Here is a 17,435-nt window from a genome sequence, read left to right as displayed (position 1 = left end):
ATAGTTTACTTAGGTCCCGCTCTTAAAATAGAAATATTTGTGTATTTTGATATATTTTGACTAGCTGTAGTTTTAAGTACCCCCTGAAAGGGTATAAATCCATTTTATAAACCGCATTCAAGTCAAAAATCAATAAGGCTTTATGGCTGCTCCTGTTGTGATTCTTGTTGTTTTTGTTGACCGTCGGCATTTGGCGGGGCAATTGTTGCATGTCAATGTGTGAGTGTGTGCGTTTGTGACCGGTTAACTGTAAGCGAGGAAATAACTCAGGCGGCAGTTGAAAATCCAAACAAAATGAAATGGGGAAAAAACTGGAAAAGGGAGGAATGTCGGCATTTTCCAGAGGAAATCAAATATTTTGCTTTTCCGGTTTCTGCCGAACTGTTGAGAGAAATATATTCTAGCCACAAAATATTTAAGCTCTATTATTTCATGCAAATGCTGTTTGATAACGTGTTAAATAAAACACAACAAGTGCCTTTTGGTCCATAGTGTAAGTACAGCATTCATGGCAAATTAATAAGATCCTGAACCCTCGCTTCACACGATTCCTTCATTCTTTTGTGAAACCTTTCAGGCCATCCTGTCTCTGCTGTCAACCAATTCACACCAAATTCTTACCCGCGGCTGTCAAGAACTACTGAGCACAATAAATCAAGCTTTGATTGCTTTTATCGACAGAATAGCAACAGAAACTCAGACAGAGGCGAATAGAAATAGTAAATCACTTTTCACTACGGTCAGAGCAACAAATAACGCTTTTGAAACAGAAAGAGTACTTACTCACACACAGATACATATGGCGATGAAAAATTGTTGGAAATTCGGCTGAATCGAAAGAGGAAATTGTCAAGGCGTGTTTGGGGTTTCTACTAAAATGTTGTTACATCCATTACGTATACGCAGCGTAGACAAAAGCGAAAGGGAATCAAAAGGGGCGAGACGAGAGGCGAAATCAAATATCAAATAATTGCTGGCCATCTTGAATGGATGCCAAAAGAGCTGAGTTGGCCATTTATTCGCATTTACACAAAGGCAATAAAAAGTGTCGTCTAGGAATTAAACTGCAAACACTATTAATGATTCAACGCCACTGTCCTGGCCATGAAATGCAATCTGGAAACCATTTATTTTAGTTAATTTTGAAACTTTTCAGACAAACATTTTGTCATTCGGGTTGTCATTAATCAATAGCCCTACCAGAGGCTAAGAAGGGTCAATATTGACATGTATTTTCCACTCATGATTGATGCAACAATGTCATTCAAGGATTGTTGCCTACAGCAGCGATGTGTTTGCTTCAACACGTTTCGTGAAGAAATTGTTCGGACAGCTAAAGCCCTGAAAGTTTCCCTGGGGAGTATTAAAATTTTCTGCGCCATTTGCCCGAACTGCTGTGCTTCCAGAACAATGAGGACATGGAGTTGGGGCAAACTGCTTAGCAGCGGCCAATAACCTTAACAGTACATTGGTCCCGTTTTAACATGGCCTGTTAAGGACGTAAGAGTAAGAGCACTAGGGTAGTTATCCCTTAAGAGAACTGCCAGAGAAGGTATTGTGTTTGAGATAAAGAGATTAAAAAGAATTCATTGAATTCGGGCTCAATATCAAGTTAATAATTTGTGCTTTATGGCTGGCAAAAAAGATGATTTTTATTTAGTATTATTTTCATGTATTGAGTGCGAGCAATCTGATGCCCATACTAAAATTTAAAAATAGCCCTTATCATCCCACTATCATTTATATAAATAGCCCAAGAGCATATCAGCCAATTTAATCAGCACGCTAGCTGCACATGAAATCGCCGAGATCTAGACTTTGGTAAAATATAAATAAAAAGAATACAATCACAACAACACAGACACCATTTAATCTTCTTATTGCCTAACATTCCATAAGCTTAACATTATCTGCCAGCTTAAAAGAGCAAACAACAATTGCAGCGAAAGAGAGGTTTCCAAAAAAGAGAGCATCATTTGATGAGTTTACTCTTGAACTTGACATCATAATCATTTCACATCCTCAACTTCTCTTAGCTTGTATTTAACATTTGCTGATTAGCTCTAGAAACGCAGATTAAGCTAAGGAAGTAAGGTAAGCTTACGCATCGGAAAAAACCAAATACGTTCTTTAATGTATAAGAAATTGATAAGAATTGAATCGAAAAACCTAAACAAAATTGGCTCGACCCAAAAGTCGCAAACAACTTGAGTTTCCAAGGGGAAACTCAACTAACTGAGGCAGTCAGCCTCAAGGCAAATTCTTCACAATGCGACGAAATAAAAATAAAAGACCCAACAAATTGTGCATGAAATGCTTCCCAGGCGAAGGCCCAAGAACTGGACGCTGCCATTTACATGCCATATATACATACATACATACATAAGTATATACTGGATGCCCGAGTCATTTGAAATTTGCACAAATGAAAATTGTGGCAGTAAATTGAATTACCCAAAACAGCAGCAGCAACAACACGGACTATCGCAGTGGAAACAAAACAATAAAAGCGACGGAAAAGGAATAAAAGTTGAAAGGACGAAACGGGCCTCCTGACTCCTTTTCCATTGTAACCACCAGTTTTTTATCCCCAAGCAACTTCTTTTGAAAATAAATAACAGCAGTGGAAAAAAGACAGCAAATGGATTTGCTGATGTTTTGCGACTGAAAGATACCTGTTACTAAGTCAAGATTATTGAAAAAATTTAAAATGCTTTAACTTAGAAAAAGCATTTTAACCGATTTGATGTTTTAGTCGTTAGTTTTTTCGCAGTGAAAATATATTTTTGCATGCAATCTCTGAGTAAGAATAGACATCCTTTTCCGTGATGAATACGGGGTAAAAATAACAAAAATAAGTGGTGGCCACTGACTGCAAAGTCAAATGAGAATCCCCGTGGGGCCGTCTACCCCCACCCATTCAGGAGTTGCCCCACGATGTTGTCACATTAGCCACGCCACGCTGTGCGCCCTTAATGAGCATCCCAGACATATGCCATGGGGCACGGGCCAGGAGTCTTGAGCCCTGAGCCCTGAGCCCTGACCAGGGGGCGTGGCCCGGGGTGCGAGAGAGGGGTCAGAGGTCGCGGGCCATGTCCTGGATGCTTTTATCGCAGTCCAAATCTCTATACTCCCGACGAACGTAAATTGGTATGTTTAGGTTGCCCTTGAATTGCCGCATTGGGGGCGAAAGGGAGTGGGCGGCTACGGTCTTGAAAGAAAAAGGACACCCCTTGCCATATGTAAATGTCTTCATTGTTGTTCATCCAACACTGACACTGACAGTTGCCACGAGGAGGGGCTGATCTGCTGCGATAATAATAAGGAACATATGGTGGGTATATGGAAGGACCTCTCTCAGTGAGCAAAAACATGGTGGCAGGGGGAAAATAAGAAGGTTTACCATCCCAACTGTGACAAGCACATTCAATGAACTTACTTAACTTTACTTAAGACCTTGCTTGCTGTTTTAATAATCTTGTTATATTACACATATATTCAATTCAAAGCAAAAACAGCCAGGGAAAGTTTCATGAGTTCCATACGTGAGTTTTAACCAAACATAGAAGCCGCAATCTGCGCCACTTTGGTCAGTAATCAGCGTCGCGATTATCATTGGCATAATCATCGACGTTTCAAACATTTTGCGGCTCTCGAAGACCTAGATTGAAAATCATTTCGAAATGGCATCGAACAGAAATTCGCTGCTGGCACTGTTCCCATTTGCCAAACACCCTACTTTTTCGCCCACAAGACCCACAAATCTGCGCGAATTTTCCTCCGCACTTGTTGATGTTAATGCACATTACGTATACGCACGATGGACGTTTTTATTTCTCTCTTTTCTCGCTGCATTTCGCATTTGGCGATATGCAGCTCGCCGTCTGCCGCATAATTCTTATTTTAATGCTGCACTTTAGGCACATGCCAAAAATGAGATGCTTTTTGGACGAGGACGTTCGTGTAAATGGGCGAAAAAAATTCCATAAACCTCCAGACAGAATACAGAAGAAGTCTGCTTGTGCTATTTTTCACTGCGACGCCTGCTCGCAACGCTGATTTTCGGTTTCTCGTTTCAGTTGCGAGTTGCGAGTTGCAAGACAAGAAGTTGTCTAAACAACTGCAGATGCATGTAGGCATTGTGTTTGTGTTCCACGAATGCTGCTGACGTCAACCGCGGCTGCCACACGAGTCTGGTGGGAACCATTCGAGGGCGAAGAAGATGTTGGCCGCATCCATCCAGCCAACTGCGAATGCAATTTCTGATTCTCCCCTGCTAAGCAGAAATTACTTTGTGCAGTCTCTCAAAATTTGATAATTAGCTGTTGCTCAGGGAAATTCCGGTAACTGAAATTGGAGACAGGCGAAAGAAAGCAAGAGTATATACATACAAAGGTGTCTAAAAGTAGGCAATCATTTTATTAATTCCTTCCTCATACTAAGTAGTAATAATTTATGTATATTAGATACTTATTAAAGCACCAGATAAAATTGTCATTTTCCAAATGAAATGGTTGTAATGCTCTAAAACATATTATACAAATGGATTTAATTAAGAGCGAATGCTTTTAAGCTCCATTTTCACCGTTCATTGAATTGGCAAATTTGCATATAAAGCTGATATTATCCGCTAGCTAAATCTTTTTTACTAAGCTATAGCTGCATAATCAAAGCCTTTTTCTATACGTGTTATTTCGTTTATTTTTCTTTAGCACGACTGGAATTTCTCTAAAGTTTTTAAAATAACATGCCTGTCCTGGCGAAAATGGTGTGCGATTTTCGGCCCGCTTCTGTGTGCTGCAGTTTTGCTCGATTTGCGGCAAATTAAGTTGGCCTGGCCAGCAGACCATGCCCACCCATCGGAGCACACCCACCCACCCACCACCCACTGCCTTTGGTGGTGCATTGTTCACGACGTCGTCTGGTTTCGGTTTCGGTTTCGGATTGGGGGTCTGGGGTCTGGGGTCTGGGCTCTGGCTGCTGCCCAAAAATGCAATAAAATTAAATGTTTTTGTGTAAAAACTTTATGACTTTGTGTTTATGTTCGCAACACGCTCAACTCTCGCAGCAAGTTTCGTGCGTTGTTTTTTGGACTTTTGGTCGGACGCCTGGCCTGCTTTAGTTTCTGCGGCTGATTGGCAATTGTTTTTGCTCCGCAGCGGCTCCTCTTCTTGGCCATTTTCATGGCACTGGTGGTGGTGGAGCTGCCGCCTCGCATGTGTTGACAGTAATTAATTTAACTGGCATAAATGAAATTTATACGAGCAGTACACTTTGGTACACTTTGGCAGCCAGCGAATGTAACAGTTTTTCAAATTAGCTTAGGCAATATGGAAAATGCCATAAAGACGCCTCGCATAAAATGTGTTCAAATATAATTTAATATGCTTGTATAATGATAAAGCTAAATATATATGAAATATAGCAACATTTTACACATTTTATTTGTTATTAATAATATATTATTACTACGCAACCCAATTATGTGACTACGTTTTTCAGTTGAAATGTAAATGTAGTTTCTAAATTTCTTATGTATTTAGACTTTGTTAAAACGCACATAGTAGCAAATTGGCTAGTAATGTAATTTTGGCAATTTTTAATCCGCATCATCTGCGGAACTTAGCTCGTCATCAAATTAGCGCTCGATCCCAATAAGAGCCCTCATCCATAAGCCAAGTGATTTCATACTGCCCACCAATTATGGTTTCACTTTTCGCCCTTCGCCGGAGTTTTCTCTTCTCGAGCAGCCGCAGTTCTCCTGGCGGAGCGCTCCACTGGAAGACTGGTGAAATCATCGAGTGGCAGGCACGTTCGCCCTTCAATTGGGGGGCGTGCGAAATGCATCATAAAAATCAAATATGAAATATACTTTTTAGCAGCTCACGCTTTTTGACAACATCATTTGGGGAGCTGCGCGAGGTGTGCCCAACTAAATGCTTATTAATTATGAGTCTGCAGGCCGGCATTCCATAAACACCCGTCCAAGTTCCGCAGAGGTAATTAACTTAATTATCGCCCTAAAAAGAAACTTTTTCGCCCAACTGTCGTAAAACAAGAGATACCAGAGGAGTGGTAAGCCAAAAAGCAGTCATAAACAAATTAAGCTGCCAACTCCAATAATATTGAACACTTTATCTGGCAGAACAACACGATACTTGTAATTATGAAAAAGGGAAAAATAACCATCCTTTCAAACTGCATTAACCACTGCAATGCACAAAATCAAGTTAAATATTCAAATCCCGTTTGACCTCCTGGACCAGGCTATACATATATTCATAGCCCCCATATCGTCATGTGGAAAAACTATTTAAATATCAGCTTTTGTGGGGGAAAAGTGGGGGACAGCTCCCGCGATTGATTCACACAGTGAACTTCCGCAGCCAGCGAGCAAACAAAAAGTTTACGCTTCATAGCACAAATTGAATAAATCATTTGACGTTGTCGAGCAGTCAAGTTGGGAAAATGTGGGCGGGGCTGGAAAAACCAGGGCTAAAAGTTCGTGGGTTCACATAATTGTTGCGCAAAACTGACCAAAAATAAGAGCTCTTCCATAAGCGCGAAATTCGGCGAAATTCACTGATTTAATTGAAAATAAATCGAATATGCTTAGCCTTAGAAGTGAAGCAAAATGCTCTGCGGCATGGAAAATTCTAAGACGTAACCAGCTTTGAAAAGTATCTTTGTATCTACGTGGTAATTTTAGCGATATTTCAGCGAGTTTTGATATCAACCCAACAGGCTATTACACTTGACTTCATAAACACCTCCACAAGCACTTTATTAGCCCATTTCTTAGCCAAACATGAAGTTATACCACTTGGTGTGCTTGTTGCAGCACGGCCACTGGGGAATGCTGCAGCTTTTGGCCGGACAGCTGCAGCAGTTGGACCACACCTCAACCAGTTGCATCAGGAGGAGCAGCGCCACCAGCCAAGGAACGGAGGAGGACAGCGACGGCAGCATTCTGGCGACTGAAATGGAGACAACTCACAACGAGGGACAAACTCGAGGCACCTTGGAGGCCTGACGAATCGCTGAACCGAATGGCGATGACATAAGCGCATCAGCAGCTGCCGCTGCAAATGCAAATGCAAATGCAAGTTGCGGGAGCAGAAATTGCACGGACCAAGTTAATACAGACAAGGCCGAAGTGTAATTGCGAGTGTCCGTGCCCCGTTTCCGATTCCGCTGCACATTTCCGTGCTGGCATATGCGAAAAGAGGCGTCATTCATTGTGCAACTTCCACGCCGATGGAAGCACTCAACAGAAGTCAAATAAGTGCGGCAAAACATTAGTCAAATGCCACACGTGAGATCTGATTGCAATGGAAAACCAAGCAGACGCTTTAAAGACCGCGTCGCATTCATTAGCCAAACCGAATTGATAACTCAAAAAGCCCTATTCACTTCAGAGCTATTTAAAAACATTGTGCTAATGCAGTTGACCCACTTAATATGCGGCCCAAGTGTTCTGCTCTTGCTGGTGCATTTGTCGGATGGCGCGAAAAGAACTGGTTTGGCAACTTCCTTTAGGGTAAAGAAATGCCTCAACGTCACGGCCCTAAAGAACGTGAATAGAAGAAAGGTAAGAGTGGCAGCTATTGCTCAGCCAGCAAATCTAAGCCTCTGATTTGCATTAGTTATTGGGTGTTTGGTTCGCCTATGCAACTACTCCTGTGAATATACCCGTCTACAAACGCCGTTGTGCTTCGTACAATGTTCAGGATAGTCGTAAGTAGTCACATGCCGCAAAACTGCAGTTTTTATTTATATTTTCTAATTTTGTTAGCGTATTTCGATACCAACATCGTGTACACGGACTACAAGCACGTGGTGATCACCTATGCCTGCAAGTACAACAATAAGAACATGCTGTACGATCGTAAGTAATAGGGATCAAAAGTACTGTAGATAATATGAATTCATTTTATGGTTTGTATCTAATGCATCATTTTCAGTTAAGTTGCGCGTTTTGACCCGCACTCGGACGCCTTTGGTGACACATTTAAACAATGCTACACTCTTTCTAGAGGCACATTCCTTTCCAATTAGTAAGTTGGACTTCCCCAAAGCCAAGGCGTTTTGCTTTGAGTGGTACATGTTGAAATATCACTTGAAAAGCAGACCGGGACGATTCAATGCCCCCATCAACCGGGTTTGGGATCATTGACGATGTGGCCGTTGATGACAGCATGAATTAATTGCATAACTATCGCTAATTATTACAACATAATCAATGAAGGAGCTGCAGGCGTGGAGAGGAAATCGTATAAATTAATTAGCTGGGCTGGCCCAACCAAAATCAATTACCAACGACAGTTTCACTTGACTGATTGGGCCCGGGTCCTTCAAGGAACCCAATTGTGCTGATTTCAGTGTCCTTGCTCCCAAAACTCACAGACATATTCATATAAATACATACGTGTACATACATATATCGACACTAAAAGAAATTTGGGCATACTCGTACAGTTCATTCTATGCCATTTGCAGTCAATTTGATTTCCATTGGTATACACACAAATGGAATCTAGAAAGTGCCTTTCTTGAACTATAATATAATATATAATAATATATATAATAATAAATTATTATTACATTTGAAATAAAGTTCAACTGTTTAAAGAACGCAATCTGTATATTTTAGCAAAAATTAAATTTCTTCAAAAAATATAATATATATAATATACATATGGAGAGCAGACAGTTTCCTGGTATTGAATTGATGCCTTGCCCATTCTGGCGACGCTTCAATTCAATTTACCGAGGGGATTCCTCTTCCGAAAAAAAGGGAAACTTGGAAATTTCTATGGGCCTCCGAAATTTGTGTGTCTCTGCCCATTTTCATTTTCACATTTTTTTCCGGTCGGCCGTTTGGCTTCCTCTAGCCAAATTGCTCGGGCCAGTCTCAAATTGGCTTTGGGGTCCTGGCTGTGGGCAATAAAATCAAACCCATACTGGGGCCCACTTGGCGTATGCGTAACTCACAATTATCCCTCATTGTGTGGGCGTGTCCCCACAGGCTTGGCAATGGGGGCATGGATAATAGTCACTACCCAGGGATAATTGTCATTGTCATGCGAATTTCGGATCCACAGGACATGCGAGTCTCGCTTCCGCCTACTACAGCTATCCCGCTGGCCAAAAGCCCCCGGACAATCCAATTCTCGAATTTCCATTTCCATTTGCATTTGCATCTGGCTGAATGCCCATATTTTGCGACTAATTCGTTTGGACTTTAAACGGCTTCCTCGACTGAGTTAACCCACAGTGACATTTGTTTGTTTGCTGTGAATTGAATTGCCGTAAGGCTTTTTGGTTAATTTGCTTGGTCCTTGTGAATAATTAATGTGCATTTCAAAGTGAAAGTCAGAATTAAAATTTAAATAATATCAAGCCGCGCTGTCGAGATAAGTCGACTTTCGAGTGCATGATGGTTTGGGCACATCCTTCCTACGACTAACGATTAACTACGCTCATAATGCTGGTAGACCAGCAAATAAGAACAAGCTTTATGCCAATCAAACCCCAGAAGCCGCAGCAGCAGCATCTGCGCAGCAACAGCTAAGTTGCAGCACAAAAAGCCGCAGCAACAGCAGCAGCAACATCTGTTACGATAACATTGTCGCTTAACAGCAACAGCAACAGCTTAGCAACAGCAATTGCAGTAACAGCAGCAACATTGGCAAGAACACGAATGTAACAGTGTGCAGTATATAAAGATAGGTTTATATGCATATATATGTACATGGCTATAAGCCTAATTGATGCGCTGTTTCCAACATTGCCTGGCTTTGTTGATCTTCTTGTTGTATAGCCAACTGCTGTTGTTGCTGTTGTGGCGAAAAGCTAAAGCTGAAGCAGTTATTCAATTTGATCTACTGGCAACTGCGCGTTGCCGCCGTTGCTTTAGCCATTTGCCTGTCCGTTGTCATTGTAACAATTTTATGGTTAGTACGTTTTTATTTCCACAGATTTCAGTGATTTTCTCTAGTCTCTTTTTTGTTTTTTGCTAAGCAGCGCCAGTTTTTGTTTCGATTGCATGACGCATTTGGCGATTTCAAGTTCAAATCGCTTTTCATGGGTCTTTATGTAATCACGTAAGCGTCATTTGTGGAATACGTTTGCGAGAAGCAATCTTTGCATCCAGATGATGACTGTGACTTCATGCAGAGTGCGGCGCTCCTAATAGAGTTGCATTTAAATTAATGGCCCGGGAACTTGGATATCGAGATCTGTGAATACGAGTTGTTAGCTGGCGCTAGCCAAAAAAAAAAAAAGAAAAAAAATCTTAATTAGCCAAAGAAGTTCTTTTGGCCATTTGGTGGGTTTGGCTTTCTGTCGTCATTTCATCTGCTGCTCGACTGGTTCCACCAGTTTCCGTTTCATTTCGATTTCGATTGCGGTTTCGTTTTCGTTTTAGCTTCTTTCACGTCCAAGAACAAGAACAACAAGAGCTCGAAGACAAGATGCTGAAGACGCCGCCAAAACTAAAACAAAAAGAGCAACGGCAAAACGTCTGCGACAAAGTATATGAAATACAAAACAAAAAAAGAACAATAAACATTTATTGATGTGATAATCTAAAGATCAAGGTCTTCCTTTTGCCATTTCAATAAATTTTGTTGTTGAGCTGCGTACGCTTCGTGGACACCAAAGCGTTCAATCTTTGATTCCGACGTAGCAGAAACGAAACTAGCATTCCGATCCGAAAGATTGGCGATAGGACAAGCAGGAAGTGCGGAGATACACTGAGATAATTTGAGTATTTCGGTGGATTACTTACTAATTAGTTGCTATTTCAAACGAAATGTATAACGCAAAGTTCAGCTAACTTTGCGATTTATTGGGTTGCAACATATTTCATAAACCAATTATTACAACAAATGGAAATATTAGTTTCCTGTGTAGAAGCGAGGCATAGAAAAAACGCAAAATAGAGTGGAAAAAGAAAAAACGAAAGTTCAGACAGCCAGAAGTGGAGCATAAGCCGAGGATTCAGTTCAGCTTTGGGAACACCGTGCTCCAGCCTCCGGTTCATAGTCTCAGTTATGTAAAACATATGCTAAACTAATGTGGGTAGTTGCCGCAGCGGGGGCAGAGCTGGGTTTGCAATTCAAATGCAGTTTGCAAGTTGCTATTCATTGGGGGATTTTCTCGGATGCAACAGCAGCAGCAGCAGCAGCAACAGCAGCAGCAGCAGCAACAGCAGCTGCGGAATCAGTGCAAGCAGTGATGAGTGATGATTCGTTCCTCCATCCAGTCTATCGCCCACCCCTTCGCACCGCGTGTTGCTCTCTCTTTCTGATTTCAATAGACTGCCAAAGTCGGGAAAAACCAAAGCTTCTATGCTCTATTGCAGTTCTGAACTAAAAAATAAATTACAGTACTCTGCCATATAACATCTTTAAATAATATGTTTTTTGTAGATGAAATTTAATAAAATTTGGAATTATTAATTATTTTTCAAATATGTGGCTGCATATATTTAACAAGAAGAAACCTTTAAATTTTAAGCTCCATTACTTATTGTGATGACTCCATTGACTTCTTCAATACATTGCAAGTCAGGCAGCACCCGTAAATCTTTTTCGTTATTTGCATAGTCGTCAAAAGGTTCAATTTTTCAGCTACCTCATCGATGCCTCGAATGATAAGCCTTAAGTGGCCGCCTCCATCCTTGATAGGCAAGTTGCCATGCCCGAAAGGGGCAAAATAGAGTGGCAGACAACAAATCCGAGTCAAGCGTTCAGGCAAACAAATGGTTGCCCCCAAATGAGGAAAAGCGAAGAGTCAAATGCTCACACAAATATGTCACGCACAAACAACAAAACGAACTACAAGAAATACGTAAAAAATAGGAAACAATGCGAAAAAACGAAATTCTTCGAAAATATACGTAAGAGCTCAAATAAAAGGGAATGGAACTAGGTTCGTCGGGTTCAAATGAGGCGAGCCAGAGACACAAAACCCAAGGAGCGCCTAAAACTTTTTCCATCGCCCATTTGCCTGAGTCCACGAAGAAGCAACAGCTTCGTTGTCAGCCAATGCGATACAAAAAACGCAGAGTTCTGAAGGGGAAAACGCAACCGAATCGGAAACTAAGAAGAAAGCCTCAGGCCGACTGAAAAAATATGCTCAAGAGGGCGTCAAAGTTGACGCTTATCTGCGCCTCATTTGCCAAAGGCGGCAACAAAAGCCTCATCAATTTCAAAGGCCTCGGCCGCCGGGGCCCAAGATTGAACCACTGACAGCTGTCCGCAGGAGGAGCAGATGGAACTAGATACTAGATACATTATATGCACAGTGGCAAGGGGATGTAGCGCAAACCGACCGTGAGATACACTCTTTCCCTTGAATAATCAACATGGAGCGCAAATATGTACCATCAACAATCGTTGGAACTGCGAGACTGCGATCTGAAAGATACTTCTGAGATGCAAGACCAATGACAAGCGGTTCGTGGATGCCGAATACCTATGCTCTGCTCTACAAATAGCCAAATTAAGAGCGGGCACAGTGGACACTGTCGCGCCAAAGTTCACTCAACTTTCAACTCGTAATTTGTCATTGTGCCAGGCGCCGCGAGTGGCCAACTGAAAGCGACTCCCGACAGCTGCCACCGCCTTCCACTTTCCAATTTTCCCCATTCATCCCACAGTTGTGCTCAGAACTGGCGCAAAAAGTGTTTGCCACGGACAATGCCATCGCTGGCCAAATAATAAATATTAAAATTGCTTGCGGCAGTGGCACATTCTCACCGGCATTTCAGAATCCCCAAAAAATCGTAACAGCCTGCTGCCACTGCAACGCTGCGTATACGCAATAAAATTTATGGTAATGCAAAATACTTTGGACTGTCGCATTTTTGTGGAGAAAACGGCTAACGAATGTCAGATCGCAATGAGGCTCTGGGTATGTGGGCGGTGATTAATTTGCGTATTGTTCTTTGAGATATATTTCTCTTTTCAATATACGAGTATTCCTTGTGCCCCTCATTTTATTTTTATTACTTTCCCGTCGCGACATTTCCCCAGATGCTTTTCGGCTCGGCAGCTGCCATGTGCATTCAGCGCAGGCTGCTCCTCCGGATGTTGTCCGCACTCTTAAGTGGGTAAGGGCATTAAATGATTCCGGCTGGGCATTGAAATCCGCACCTCGCAATTGTTGGGCCTTAGCTACTTGCCACTTTTTATAGATTTATAGATTATGAACAGAGATTTGACAAGCAATCATCTAAATATATAACATTTAATTAAGGAATATTTGTATAAATTAGCGAGATTTTTTATACCCCTGCATAGAACTAGAGAGCTGCCTTTGATTTGTGCGGAATAAATAGCATCGCATTTGTGCAAATCTATATTTATTAGAGCAATCTGCGGGCGACTTTCGAATGCATGTATTTCGTGCAGCCTTTTAACTTTTCCACTCATTTTCCGCAACTTAAATCAATTTGCCCTTACTTCGAGCGGGCAGCATGGGGTTTTTGCTCTGGCCGGCTGCTCATCGAAGTCTGCCATATAATTTGCAATGCAAACAGGACTCATGTCCTGAATCCCGCCAACAGCATACGTGGTGGAATTATAATGGAGGGCGAAAATGTATATATGTGTATTGGTTGAACTTCCACTTTGACTGACGATGACGAAGACTTTCTTTTGTGTCGTTAATAATAACAATAATGGCAACAACGATGGCTGCGCGGAAACATCCAATAATGAAATTTATTTCTTTCGGCGGCGCAAAGCTTGAAATGCCCTTTGGAAAATCTGAACTTCAAAAGCTTGACATGAAATGAAAATTCCTCGAATTGCTCAGTAAATTTGGCCTTGGAATGGAATTAGAGGCGGTTCCTTCCGCCACCCAATCAACATTATCGTCGTCATCGAGTCGAGTCGAGTCGAGTCGAGTCGAGTGTAAAATGTAATTTATAGATACTAAGAACTCTGGCCAACAGGTTGCCAACTGGTTTTCAAATACGCTTATAAAAGCCACCAAGAATTACAATAACGATGAAAAAAGAGCCCCAAGCGGAAGCGAACACTACAAATTTCATTTACAAACAGTCCTTGAAGACAGACAGTCCGCTGAGCAACAGCAACAGATACAGGTGCAACTGGACAGGTGAGTTCCAATTAGCACATTACACCGAAGGAAATTCTAGCCGACTTGTCTACGATATTGAAATGAAGAGGCGCTTCGCATAAATCGCATAAATATGTTAATTAGTCAACTGCCGCACGAAGCGAACGTAAACATTCAGCGCCGCTCGCTTGAATTTGTTTAGAATTAATTTCAGCTTCGTTTGATTTGCATAAATTGTGTGAATGTTTAATGGACTTGTTTGCCGCACGGCCGAAAGCAATCGAAATAAAAACAGCAGAAAGTAAAAGTTAATTATCGCATAAGACTAGAATCGTCAATTGGGTATCAACGAGAATTGGGTCAATGGAATCGGGGAATCGGGGAATCGATGAATGAAAATGGAATTGCTTGCACAACGGCATTGATAAGATTTCGAATGGCTTGGTAATTGGAGGAGCTACAAGCAGTTCCACAGCACACACTTCTTGGGCGCCACAATTGACCTCTGACATTCCGCCCGCGATTAGGCATGCGATTGTCCTCGTTTCGTAGGCAATGTCTCAAAATACCAAGAAGCTGGGCGAGAGATAAGCCAGCTCTTTGGAGGATGGAAAGGTCGCCAACAGGGGCAAACTGAAACAAAAACTAGCGCTCATCGCTCGAAATTCTAGTCTTCAAGTAAACCAGAAGCCAGAGGCCAGAGGCCCACAAAAACCATGATAAGTCGACACACAAAATGAAAGCCGCCCAAGAATCGGATTTTCACTCCGCAAGCTGATTAAATTTGTTTACTTCGTCACTCTACGTTTTTGTCTTGCTGTACAGATGATTTGATGCCCTTTTCCAGCTCTTAAGACCCATAATGACAGGGAAATCATTTCCCTTGCCATCGATAGATGGCGGGCAAATTGAATTTGGACTGCTGCTTATCTGCCTTTTGCTTAGCAATTGCCACTTATCGGGTATCCCAATACGCATCGGAATCGCAGCCAAAAGATATGGCGACTCTTGTGCCAAATATTTGCCAGATAACAGAAGTGGCACCAAGGAGGAGCACCACCCAGCACCCAGCCCAAAAAATCCAAACTCCAAGTACGTGCCGAGTGCTGGTTTCTTTGGAGCAGGCACTTTCCCCTTTGGGGAGCAGAGCTGCAGTGGATTTACGATGGAGCTGCGATTCGGGTTACGTGGGTTGTGAGTGTGTCACAGGGCGATAAAAATGAACTCGTTGAGCTGGGAAGTTGGGGCCCTCTAGTCCACGTCTCGGGTTTACACGTGCCACCAGTTGGCTGGCCATTGCTCGATGAGTTCGCTGTTATCAACGAAACCTGAGCGAAGCTCTGTCGCTTTTTAATTTCGGTTTACGGCGCCCAGTTCAATTGGTTCCACGCTCCTCGGACATGACTCAATGCGGACATTAATCATGCATCCAACCAAGTTTCAACTACCCGGCCAAACAAAGGGTGTTAGAATGCTTTTTGTTTCAGCATCGCTGAGCAGAGATTTAAGAGTCGGTTTTGGGGGGGGTGCGGAAAAAAGCAAACCGCAAAACAACAATAAAGAAACCAAACGAAAATTACTTTTCTACTAATTGCAACTCTGGAACTGCTGAGGTCATCAGGTGGATGGCGGGTACATAGAGCGGGACCAGGGGCAGATCATTTGGCCAACAGTTCAAAACAATGCACAGGAAATTCGCATTTACCCAGTGCCAGAGAAAAGCCAACAATAAACCAACAAAAACGCCGTGCAACATCAACATTTTCCTCTGCCATTGTGGAGCGGAATTTGCACAAAGCTTTGGATTGAATAATGATGCCGCCGGGATCAGAGGCAAACGGCGAAGGAATAGCTTATTTCCAGATTGAAATTCTCCTCTACGCCTGCGGCTTTAGCTAGTGATACCAACTAGGATGAGGGAACTTTGTCCATTTTGTTAAAACATCCACACCCGCAAACTCCGAAACTTAGCATTTTCAAGCAACAAATTGGTGTAAACCAAGATTACTGAAATGAGCTACCTTTACCTAACTTAGGGTGGTTTCCGAATTATATGTAATTTCCTAATAAAATGGGTTTAATGTAATTACATATAGCTCCGCAGCAGTATGTAATCAAACCTAATATTGCTAATAATTCGTTATTCAATTAATTCACGTACTTGGCGGACACAACTCTTAAATACCCAAATAGACACCACTAATTAAATTCCCATAATTCGCAAGCATAGCAAAGCTTTTCAATGATTTTTTAATTTAAATGTAATTTAATTGAATTTTAATTTAAAATGTAATCACACCTAAGATTACTAATAGAACAAGTTTCAATTAATTCGCGTACACAACTCTTAAATACCCAAATAGACACCACTAATTAAATCCCATAATTCCCAAGCATAAAAAAGCTTTTCCGTGATTTTTCCAGCCCGTCGTACTGGCGAGTAGAACCCCAAATCACTGCCCTTCGCCCAAGTTGCACCATCGCTGCCAATTGACGTGGCAGCCACCAAGCTCTATTGCATAACACCTGACAAATGCAATTCAGGCAAAATGCTCGACGAGGCTGATGATGATGGCCTCAAGTGAAAAACACTCACGCAAACACGCGACGCACTTTGGGCTCTGGATTGGGATTGAGTATGGGGCATTGAGTATTGGGCATTGGGTATAGGGTATTGGTTATTGGGTATTGGGTATTGGTTATTGGGTATTGGGTATCGGCCATTGGGTGGCTCCATTCCGTTGGGCACTTTAATAAAGTGCAGTCCAAATTGTGGGCCGTCGGGTGGCGGCAGCCCTGCTGTTGTCGGCTTTGTTGTTGCTGTCGGTGGTGCTGATGCGGTGGTGCTGCAGTTGCAGCCACCGTGGCGTCAATTATCGCCGCTGTACGCAAAGTGGGGCAGGCAAATAAAAAAAAACGCGCCCAAACGCAGTCGTCAGGCTCAAAGCACTTCATTGTCAAATGAGCTTAAGCACCACGCCCCTCGGCCCCGATTCCGCCCCTTAAGACCCACTCCCCATCCCCCCACCGCCACCACCCGCCCCTCACCATCCCATCTCGATTTCATTTGTGCAGCACTCTTTGCTGCGTTTTCGTTTTCATTTCATTTCAGCATCGCACTGCTGCGATACCCTATAAGTGCTTTATTCTGCATATGATATGGCTGGAATTTTAGGCAAATTCATTTTGAATCATTTTAACTTTCACTTATTTTGATAAAGTGTTTGGTAATTCTTAAGAATATTTCCCCACCCTGCGATGTTAAGATACAATATTATGATGTGCAGATTCTGCACTTAATAAATATATATATTATATGAAAAAAAAAACATTTGATTAAT

The 17,435-nt window shown here is 42.1% G+C and overlaps 1 protein-coding gene across 1 annotated transcript; it reads left to right on the top strand.

Annotated features, from left to right (window-relative positions):
- Nucleotides 1-7,422: 7,422 nt before the first annotated feature.
- Nucleotides 7,423-8,574, top strand: LOC6542187. The gene is made up of 4 exons (XM_026978928.1): nt 7,423-7,591; nt 7,647-7,737; nt 7,796-7,888; nt 7,965-8,574. Exons 1-4 carry the CDS (start codon nt 7,442-7,444, stop codon nt 8,174-8,176), a joined length of 546 nt encoding a protein of 181 aa, XP_026834729.1. The 5' UTR covers nt 7,423-7,441; the 3' UTR covers nt 8,177-8,574.
- The last annotated feature ends 8,861 nt before the right edge of the window (nt 8,575-17,435 follow it).

Source organism: Drosophila erecta, unplaced genomic scaffold, assembly GCF_003286155.1.
Source record: "Drosophila erecta strain 14021-0224.00,06,07 unplaced genomic scaffold, DereRS2 tig00000055-arrow-pilon, whole genome shotgun sequence".
NCBI lineage: Eukaryota > Metazoa > Arthropoda > Insecta > Diptera > Drosophilidae > Drosophila > Drosophila erecta.
Note: the sequence above shows the minus strand (reverse complement) of the source record. Positions and strands in the feature narration are given on the sequence as shown.

Coding starts and splice junctions, on each gene's coding strand:
- LOC6542187 (XM_026978928.1), top strand. CDS start 7,442: ATGCAGTTGACCCACTTAATATGCGGCCCAAGTGTTCTGCTCTTGCTG. Junction 7,738..7,795: donor GTACAATGTTCAGGATAGTC/GTAAGTAGTCAC, acceptor TAATTTTGTTAG/CGTATTTCGATACCAACATC. Junction 7,889..7,964: donor TAAGAACATGCTGTACGATC/GTAAGTAATAGG, acceptor CATCATTTTCAG/TTAAGTTGCGCGTTTTGACC.